The sequence below is a fragment of the Solanum dulcamara genome, chromosome 9, assembly GCF_947179165.1.
Source record: "Solanum dulcamara chromosome 9, daSolDulc1.2, whole genome shotgun sequence".
Lineage (NCBI taxonomy): Eukaryota > Viridiplantae > Streptophyta > Magnoliopsida > Solanales > Solanaceae > Solanum > Solanum dulcamara.
In genome coordinates this window covers 64807338-64817825 of record NC_077245.1, presented here as the reverse complement: position 1 = coordinate 64817825, position 10488 = coordinate 64807338, and the positions used below count along the sequence as shown (strand labels likewise).

General features: G+C 36.1%; 1 protein-coding gene across 1 annotated transcript; it reads left to right on the top strand.

Moving 5' to 3' along the window:
* The first annotated feature begins 275 nt into the window (after positions 1–275).
* On the top strand, positions 276–2450 carry LOC129902742 (ubiquitin-conjugating enzyme E2 20). Its single transcript, XM_055978118.1, has 6 exons — positions 276–596; positions 1271–1298; positions 1388–1615; positions 1886–1949; positions 2049–2108; positions 2212–2450. The coding sequence occupies exons 1-6, from the start codon at positions 475–477 to the stop codon at positions 2256–2258; spliced, it is 549 nt and encodes a 182-aa protein (XP_055834093.1). The 5' UTR covers positions 276–474; the 3' UTR covers positions 2259–2450.
* Positions 2451–10488: the final 8038 nt, after the last annotated feature.

Below are 10488 nucleotides of genomic sequence, written 5' to 3'. Positions count from 1 at the left end.
AAAATAAATGGCTATTTAGCCATCCGTTATAAATTGAGCAACTTATCTATTTTGATGAAATGATAAAAATAAATGGCCCAATATAAAATTTTAATTAGAAAAAATGAACTTTTTGACTCCGAATCAACTATAGTAAGGGCCTATTTCTTCCCCTACCCAAATAATTATTTACATTACTACTCAGAATTCACAATATAATTTGAAAATTTAAACAATCTAAAAAAAATTATAATTTATTCCCTTCCCCTCCCAATAAGTTTGAAAGTAGCCGTTAGAATGTGTTCACCCTAATTTCGCCGCACACCTTTTAACGTTCAAAAAAAAAAGAAGTTTTTTTCTATATAGTGTTGTCACAATCTCTTAATCTTCTTTATCAAAAATCTCTTTCAACCCTTTTCTCCTCTGAATAAACCCAAGAAGAAGAAAGGGTCCTACTTCAAAAATCCTCTCTTTTCTTGATTTTCATCATTTTTGATGGCTACAATGAACAGTGGAAACAACAGCAACACTCCTGCAACTGCTGCTCAAGTCATGCATTCACCAAAGCAGGCACAGACTACTGCAAAGACTGTTGATACTCAATCTGTTCTTAAAAGGTGTCTCTTTTTTCTTTCCTTCAAATCTTTGAATTTTGATGTTTTTGGTTCTTAGGTGTGTTTGTAATTTGATCTGGGGCTTTTGAATTTCGTTTTCTTGATATGGGTTTTTGATCTGTGTGTGTGGATTGGTTCATTCAAGTCTTTTCTTGAAAATTTGGATTTTGGGTGTTAATGGTTCTTGGGTATGTTTATTATTTGATTTGGGGCTTTTGAATTTCATTTTCTTGATATGGGTTTTGATCTGTGTGTGTGGATTGGTTCATTCAAGTCTTTTTTGAAAAATTGGATTTTGGGTGTTAATGGTTCTTGGGTATGTTAATAGTTTGATTTTGTGCTTGTGTAATTTATTTTTTGATCTGGATTTTGAGAGATGGTTTTATTAGGGTTGTAGATCTTCGATTTGATTTTCAAGATTGCTTGTCAAAATGTTGAAATCTTGGGTTTTATTTAGGTGTTTTCTCATACGGATATATGCTCAAATTGATTTTAGTGCTTATGCAAGATCATTCTATGTGAGTTTCAAATTATATCTTCACATTTGGTTGCTATTTAGTCATCTGGCTATATTTTTACGTGATATCTTTGTGCTTATGGATTTAGGTTTAGGGAATGTTTAGATTTCAATGCTATTCACAAATCTGATTTAAGGTTTTTTTTGGTTGTATTATTAGGTTGCAATCTGAATTGATGGCTCTAATGGTAAGGAATTAGAGAAACCTCTATACTTTTCATTTCTATTTCTGTGAGAAATTTCCTGTAACTTAAAGTTGTTTTTCATTATGTTTTAGATGAGTGGTGACTCTGGAATATCTGCATTTCCTGAAGAAGACAATATATTCTGCTGGAAAGGGACAATAACTGGTAGCAAAGATACAGTTTTTGAAGGAACAGAATACAAGCTTTCTCTTTCATTTCCTGCTGATTACCCTTTTAAACCACCAAAGGTCAAGTTCGAGACCGGTTGCTTTCATCCCAATGTTGATGTGTATGGCAACATATGCTTAGACATTCTTCAGGTAACAGTCCCATCTGAGTCTTGTTCAAATTGCTTGGATATGCCTTTATTTTAAGGCAAGGGTCTAATAGGAAAACAACCTCTCTATCTCTACACGAGGTAGGGGTAAGGCATGCTATTGTTGTTGGTAATGATTAAGGCATGCTATTGTTGTTGGTAATGATTTGGATTTAAATTCTGAATCCGTTAGTGGTCTCGTATTATAGTTGGTGTGGTTTAGCATCTTTGTAACATCTGATCTGATGTGTGGAATACCACCATGTCATTGCAGGATAAGTGGTCATCTGCTTATGATGTGAGGACTATACTTATTTCAATTCAGAGTTTGCTTGGAGGTAAGAACTATAAGCTATAGTTACATTTTTCCAATTTGATCTTTATTAGCTTAAGCATTCTCTAATATATTGTTTTCCTTCTTTGTAATATTGTATCAGAGCCAAACATAACCTCACCTCTGAACACTCAAGCTGCAGCTCTTTGGTGCAATCAAGAAGGTAAATCCTTAAGCTTTCTTGTAAATTGAAATTACGAGTATACAACTTAGCGCGACTGTTTTTAACAAGTTGTTTTGCCTCTTTTTTTCTTTCTTTTGTGCAGAATACAGGAAGATGGTTGAGAAGCTATACAAGCCTAGTGTAGTGTAGTAACTTAGGTTCTAGTGAAGAATTGTTATTCTTTTTTCATATGGATGGAACAAATGTAGTTGGAATTGTTTTAGTTGCTATTTCCTGTTGATTTTGGAGAATCCTCTCTTCATTTGTATGTGAAAGAGGGAAGGGTGGTTGTGTACTCTCACAAAAATATGAGAATATAGAGCACTATTTCTGCTTGTGTTAATCTCTTGTGTCTCAAATTCCTTAGTGTTGACTGAAATCATGTCAAAATACTGAAACTAGGCCATTATTATTTTTTTCTCTTTATTTGTTGCCAACAGATTTTACAGATTTCTTCCCTATTTCTCTATGCATTTTGAATTTGTCCGTTTATGGTGGTGTGATTGGTTGATTCGACTTGTCATCTTCGTTAACCAAGTAGCTAGTTCTCAAACCAAGCTAGGTAAGCCTCTCTTAGCAAGTTGCAGGAGTGGTGCATCTTTAGTTGACCTTGAATTGTTGGAGGGCATGAAGGTCCTAGATAAGGGTAGAAGAGCAGTAGGTTGGGCATTATCTTTCTTTTCGGTGGGGCTTGATGTGTAATAACAGTTAGTGGTTTTTGGTATTTGTTATCATCTATTGTTTACTATGTTTATGTTACGGTTCTTGCATGTATGCTCTGCACTGCCTTGCCCTTTTTACATTACTTTGATTTGCACTTAAACCGTTGATCTTTTGGAAACAATCTCTTTACCTCCAAGAGACATTGGAGTGCATGAAGGTCCTGGTTAAGGGTAGAAGGGCAATAGGTAGTTGAGCATTATCTTGCTTTTCGATGGGGCTTGGTGGTAGTCTATAGTAATGTATCTATCGCGTAATGTTAGTGGTTTTTGGTATTTGTTATCAGTTTATGTTACGGTTCTATGCTCTACACTGCCCTGCCCTTTTTTACATTACTTTGATTTGCACTTAAACCATTGATCTTTTGGAAACAATCCTTAAGCTTTCTTGTAAATTGAAATTACGAGTATACAACTTAGCGCGACTGTTTTTAACAAGTTGTTTTGCCTCTTTTTTTCTTTCTTTTGTGCAGAATACAGGAAGATGGTTGAGAAGCTATACAAGCCTAGTGTAGTGTAGTAACTTAGGTTCTAGTGAAGAATTGTTATTCTTTTTTCATATGGATGGAACAAATGTAGTTGGAATTGTTTTAGTTGCTATTTCCTGTTGATTTTGGAGAATCCTCTCTTCATTTGTATGTGAAAGAGGGAAGGGTGGTTGTGTACTCTCACAAAAATATGAGAATATAGAGCACTATTTCTGCTTGTGTTAATCTCTTGTGTCTCAAATTCCTTAGTGTTGACTGAAATCATGTCAAAATACTGAAACTAGGCCATTATTATTTTTTTCTCTTTATTTGTTGCCAACAGATTTTACAGATTTCTTCCCTATTTCTCTATGCATTTTGAATTTGTCCGTTTATGGTGGTGTGATTGGTTGATTCGACTTGTCATCTTCGTTAACCAAGTAGCTAGTTCTCAAACCAAGCTAGGTAAGCCTCTCTTAGCAAGTTGCAGGAGTGGTGCATCTTTAGTTGACCTTGAATTGTTGGAGGGCATGAAGGTCCTAGATAAGGGTAGAAGAGCAGTAGGTTGGGCATTATCTTTCTTTTCGGTGGGGCTTGATGTGTAATAACAGTTAGTGGTTTTTGGTATTTGTTATCATCTATTGTTTACTATGTTTATGTTACGGTTCTTGCATGTATGCTCTGCACTGCCTTGCCCTTTTTACATTACTTTGATTTGCACTTAAACCGTTGATCTTTTGGAAACAATCTCTTTACCTCCAAGAGACATTGGAGTGCATGAAGGTCCTGGTTAAGGGTAGAAGGGCAATAGGTAGTTGAGCATTATCTTGCTTTTCGATGGGGCTTGGTGGTAGTCTATAGTAATGTATCTATCGCGTAATGTTAGTGGTTTTTGGTATTTGTTATCAGTTTATGTTACGGTTCTATGCTCTACACTGCCCTGCCCTTTTTTACATTACTTTGATTTGCACTTAAACCATTGATCTTTTGGAAACAATCCTTAAGCTTTCTTGTAAATTGAAATTACGAGTATACAACTTAGCGCGACTGTTTTTAACAAGTTGTTTTGCCTCTTTTTTTCTTTCTTTTGTGCAGAATACAGGAAGATGGTTGAGAAGCTATACAAGCCTAGTGTAGTGTAGTAACTTAGGTTCTAGTGAAGAATTGTTATTCTTTTTTCATATGGATGGAACAAATGTAGTTGGAATTGTTTTAGTTGCTATTTCCTGTTGATTTTGGAGAATCCTCTCTTCATTTGTATGTGAAAGAGGGAAGGGTGGTTGTGTACTCTCACAAAAATATGAGAATATAGAGCACTATTTCTGCTTGTGTTAATCTCTTGTGTCTCAAATTCCTTAGTGTTGACTGAAATCATGTCAAAATACTGAAACTAGGCCATTATTATTTTTTTCTCTTTATTTGTTGCCAACAGATTTTACAGATTTCTTCCCTATTTCTCTATGCATTTTGAATTTGTCCGTTTATGGTGGTGTGATTGGTTGATTCGACTTGTCATCTTCGTTAACCAAGTAGCTAGTTCTCAAACCAAGCTAGGTAAGCCTCTCTTAGCAAGTTGCAGGAGTGGTGCATCTTTAGTTGACCTTGAATTGTTGGAGGGCATGAAGGTCCTAGATAAGGGTAGAAGAGCAGTAGGTTGGGCATTATCTTTCTTTTCGGTGGGGCTTGATGTGTAATAACAGTTAGTGGTTTTTGGTATTTGTTATCATCTATTGTTTACTATGTTTATGTTACGGTTCTTGCATGTATGCTCTGCACTGCCTTGCCCTTTTTACATTACTTTGATTTGCACTTAAACCGTTGATCTTTTGGAAACAATCTCTTTACCTCCAAGAGACATTGGAGTGCATGAAGGTCCTGGTTAAGGGTAGAAGGGCAATAGGTAGTTGAGCATTATCTTGCTTTTCGATGGGGCTTGGTGGTAGTCTATAGTAATGTATCTATCGCGTAATGTTAGTGGTTTTTGGTATTTGTTATCAGTTTATGTTACGGTTCTATGCTCTACACTGCCCTGCCCTTTTTTACATTACTTTGATTTGCACTTAAACCATTGATCTTTTGGAAACAATCCTTAAGCTTTCTTGTAAATTGAAATTACGAGTATACAACTTAGCGCGACTGTTTTTAACAAGTTGTTTTGCCTCTTTTTTTCTTTCTTTTGTGCAGAATACAGGAAGATGGTTGAGAAGCTATACAAGCCTAGTGTAGTGTAGTAACTTAGGTTCTAGTGAAGAATTGTTATTCTTTTTTCATATGGATGGAACAAATGTAGTTGGAATTGTTTTAGTTGCTATTTCCTGTTGATTTTGGAGAATCCTCTCTTCATTTGTATGTGAAAGAGGGAAGGGTGGTTGTGTACTCTCACAAAAATATGAGAATATAGAGCACTATTTCTGCTTGTGTTAATCTCTTGTGTCTCAAATTCCTTAGTGTTGACTGAAATCATGTCAAAATACTGAAACTAGGCCATTATTATTTTTTTCTCTTTATTTGTTGCCAACAGATTTTACAGATTTCTTCCCTATTTCTCTATGCATTTTGAATTTGTCCGTTTATGGTGGTGTGATTGGTTGATTCGACTTGTCATCTTCGTTAACCAAGTAGCTAGTTCTCAAACCAAGCTAGGTAAGCCTCTCTTAGCAAGTTGCAGGAGTGGTGCATCTTTAGTTGACCTTGAATTATTGGAGGGCATGAAGGTCCTAGATAAGGGTAGAAGAGCAGTAGGTTGGGCATTATCTTTCTTTTCGGTGGGGCTTGATGTGTAATAACAGTTAGTGGTTTTTGGTATTTGTTATCATCTATTGTTTACTATGTTTATGTTACGGTTCTTGCATGTATGCTCTGCACTGCCTTGCCCTTTTTACATTACTTTGATTTGCACTTAAACCGTTGATCTTTTGGAAACAATCTCTTTACCTCCAAGAGACATTGGAGTGCATGAAGGTCCTGGTTAAGGGTAGAAGGGCAATAGGTAGTTGAGCATTATCTTGCTTTTCGATGGGGCTTGGTGGTAGTCTATAGTAATGTATCTATCGCGTAATGTTAGTGGTTTTTGGTATTTGTTATCAGTTTATGTTACGGTTCTATGCTCTACACTGCCCTGCCCTTTTTTACATTACTTTGATTTGCACTTAAACCATTGATCTTTTGGAAACAATCCTTAAGCTTTCTTGTAAATTGAAATTACGAGTATACAACTTAGCGCGACTGTTTTTAACAAGTTGTTTTGCCTCTTTTTTTCTTTCTTTTGTGCAGAATACAGGAAGATGGTTGAGAAGCTATACAAGCCTAGTGTAGTGTAGTAACTTAGGTTCTAGTGAAGAATTGTTATTCTTTTTTCATATGGATGGAACAAATGTAGTTGGAATTGTTTTAGTTGCTATTTCCTGTTGATTTTGGAGAATCCTCTCTTCATTTGTATGTGAAAGAGGGAAGGGTGGTTGTGTACTCTCACAAAAATATGAGAATATAGAGCACTATTTCTGCTTGTGTTAATCTCTTGTGTCTCAAATTCCTTAGTGTTGACTGAAATCATGTCAAAATACTGAAACTAGGCCATTATTATTTTTTTCTCTTTATTTGTTGCCAACAGATTTTACAGATTTCTTCCCTATTTCTCTATGCATTTTGAATTTGTCCGTTTATGGTGGTGTGATTGGTTGATTCGACTTGTCATCTTCGTTAACCAAGTAGCTAGTTCTCAAACCAAGCTAGGTAAGCCTCTCTTAGCAAGTTGCAGGAGTGGTGCATCTTTAGTTGACCTTGAATTGTTGGAGGGCATGAAGGTCCTAGATAAGGGTAGAAGAGCAGTAGGTTGGGCATTATCTTTCTTTTCGGTGGGGCTTGATGTGTAATAACAGTTAGTGGTTTTTGGTATTTGTTATCATCTATTGTTTACTATGTTTATGTTACGGTTCTTGCATGTATGCTCTGCACTGCCTTGCCCTTTTTACATTACTTTGATTTGCACTTAAACCGTTGATCTTTTGGAAACAATCTCTTTACCTCCAAGAGACATTGGAGTGCATGAAGGTCCTGGTTAAGGGTAGAAGGGCAATAGGTAGTTGAGCATTATCTTGCTTTTCGATGGGGCTTGGTGGTAGTCTATAGTAATGTATCTATCGCGTAATGTTAGTGGTTTTTGGTATTTGTTATCAGTTTATGTTACGGTTCTATGCTCTACACTGCCCTGCCCTTTTTTACATTACTTTGATTTGCACTTAAACCATTGATCTTTTGGAAACAATCCTTAAGCTTTCTTGTAAATTGAAATTACGAGTATACAACTTAGCGCGACTGTTTTTAACAAGTTGTTTTGCCTCTTTTTTTCTTTCTTTTGTGCAGAATACAGGAAGATGGTTGAGAAGCTATACAAGCCTAGTGTAGTGTAGTAACTTAGGTTCTAGTGAAGAATTGTTATTCTTTTTTCATATGGATGGAACAAATGTAGTTGGAATTGTTTTAGTTGCTATTTCCTGTTGATTTTGGAGAATCCTCTCTTCATTTGTATGTGAAAGAGGGAAGGGTGGTTGTGTACTCTCACAAAAATATGAGAATATAGAGCACTATTTCTGCTTGTGTTAATCTCTTGTGTCTCAAATTCCTTAGTGTTGACTGAAATCATGTCAAAATACTGAAACTAGGCCATTATTATTTTTTTCTCTTTATTTGTTGCCAACAGATTTTACAGATTTCTTCCCTATTTCTCTATGCATTTTGAATTTGTCCGTTTATGGTGGTGTGATTGGTTGATTCGACTTGTCATCTTCGTTAACCAAGTAGCTAGTTCTCAAACCAAGCTAGGTAAGCCTCTCTTAGCAAGTTGCAGGAGTGGTGCATCTTTAGTTGACCTTGAATTGTTGGAGGGCATGAAGGTCCTAGATAAGGGTAGAAGAGCAGTAGGTTGGGCATTATCTTTCTTTTCGGTGGGGCTTGATGTGTAATAACAGTTAGTGGTTTTTGGTATTTGTTATCATCTATTGTTTACTATGTTTATGTTACGGTTCTTGCATGTATGCTCTGCACTGCCTTGCCCTTTTTACATTACTTTGATTTGCACTTAAACCGTTGATCTTTTGGAAACAATCTCTTTACCTCCAAGAGACATTGGAGTGCATGAAGGTCCTGGTTAAGGGTAGAAGGGCAATAGGTAGTTGAGCATTATCTTGCTTTTCGATGGGGCTTGGTGGTAGTCTATAGTAATGTATCTATCGCGTAATGTTAGTGGTTTTTGGTATTTGTTATCAGTTTATGTTACGGTTCTATGCTCTACACTGCCCTGCCCTTTTTTACATTACTTTGATTTGCACTTAAACCATTGATCTTTTGGAAACAATCCTTAAGCTTTCTTGTAAATTGAAATTACGAGTATACAACTTAGCGCGACTGTTTTTAACAAGTTGTTTTGCCTCTTTTTTTCTTTCTTTTGTGCAGAATACAGGAAGATGGTTGAGAAGCTATACAAGCCTAGTGTAGTGTAGTAACTTAGGTTCTAGTGAAGAATTGTTATTCTTTTTTCATATGGATGGAACAAATGTAGTTGGAATTGTTTTAGTTGCTATTTCCTGTTGATTTTGGAGAATCCTCTCTTCATTTGTATGTGAAAGAGGGAAGGGTGGTTGTGTACTCTCACAAAAATATGAGAATATAGAGCACTATTTCTGCTTGTGTTAATCTCTTGTGTCTCAAATTCCTTAGTGTTGACTGAAATCATGTCAAAATACTGAAACTAGGCCATTATTATTTTTTTCTCTTTATTTGTTGCCAACAGATTTTACAGATTTCTTCCCTATTTCTCTATGCATTTTGAATTTGTCCGTTTATGGTGGTGTGATTGGTTGATTCGACTTGTCATCTTCGTTAACCAAGTAGCTAGTTATCAAACCAAGCTAGGTAAGCCTCTCTTAGCAAGTTGCAGGAGTGGTGCATCTTTAGTTGACCTTGAATTGTTGGAGGGCATGAAGGTCCTAGATAAGGGTAGAAGAGCAGTAGGTTGGGCATTATCTTTCTTTTCGGTGGGGCTTGATGTGTAATAACAGTTAGTGGTTTTTGGTATTTGTTATCATCTATTGTTTACTATGTTTATGTTACGGTTCTTGCATGTATGCTCTGCACTGCCTTGCCCTTTTTACATTACTTTGATTTGCACTTAAACCGTTGATCTTTTGGAAACAATCTCTTTACCTCCAAGAGACATTGGAGTGCATGAAGGTCCTGGTTAAGGGTAGAAGGGCAATAGGTAGTTGAGCATTATCTTGCTTTTCGATGGGGCTTGGTGGTAGTCTATAGTAATGTATCTATCGCGTAATGTTAGTGGTTTTTGGTATTTGTTATCAGTTTATGTTACGGTTCTATGCTCTACACTGCCCTGCCCTTTTTTACATTACTTTGATTTGCACTTAAACCATTGATCTTTTGGAAACAATCCTTAAGCTTTCTTGTAAATTGAAATTACGAGTATACAACTTAGCGCGACTGTTTTTAACAAGTTGTTTTGCCTCTTTTTTTCTTTCTTTTGTGCAGAATACAGGAAGATGGTTGAGAAGCTATACAAGCCTAGTGTAGTGTAGTAACTTAGGTTCTAGTGAAGAATTGTTATTCTTTTTTCATATGGATGGAACAAATGTAGTTGGAATTGTTTTAGTTGCTATTTCCTGTTGATTTTGGAGAATCCTCTCTTCATTTGTATGTGAAAGAGGGAAGGGTGGTTGTGTACTCTCACAAAAATATGAGAATATAGAGCACTATTTCTGCTTGTGTTAATCTCTTGTGTCTCAAATTCCTTAGTGTTGACTGAAATCATGTCAAAATACTGAAACTAGGCCATTATTATTTTTTTCTCTTTATTTGTTGCCAACAGATTTTACAGATTTCTTCCCTATTTCTCTATGCATTTTGAATTTGTCCGTTTATGGTGGTGTGATTGGTTGATTCGACTTGTCATCTTCGTTAACCAAGTAGCTAGTTCTCAAACCAAGCTAGGTAAGCCTCTCTTAGCAAGTTGCAGGAGTGGTGCATCTTTAGTTGACCTTGAATTGTTGGAGGGCATGAAGGTCCTAGATAAGGGTAGAAGAGCAGTAGGTTGGGCATTATCTTTCTTTTCGGTGGGGCTTGATGTGTAATAACAGTTAGTGGTTTTTGGTATTTGTTATCATCTATTGTTTACTATGTTTATGT

Excerpts from the sequence above, each read along its gene's own strand:
- LOC129902742 (XM_055978118.1), top strand. The coding sequence starts at position 475 with ATGGCTACAATGAACAGTGGAAACAACAGCAACACTCCTGCAACTGCT. Across the intron at positions 1,950-2,048 it reads AATTCAGAGTTTGCTTGGAG|AGCCAAACATAACCTCACCT; the intron begins GTAAGAACTATA and ends ATATTGTATCAG. Across the intron at positions 2,109-2,211 it reads TCTTTGGTGCAATCAAGAAG|AATACAGGAAGATGGTTGAG; the intron begins GTAAATCCTTAA and ends TCTTTTGTGCAG.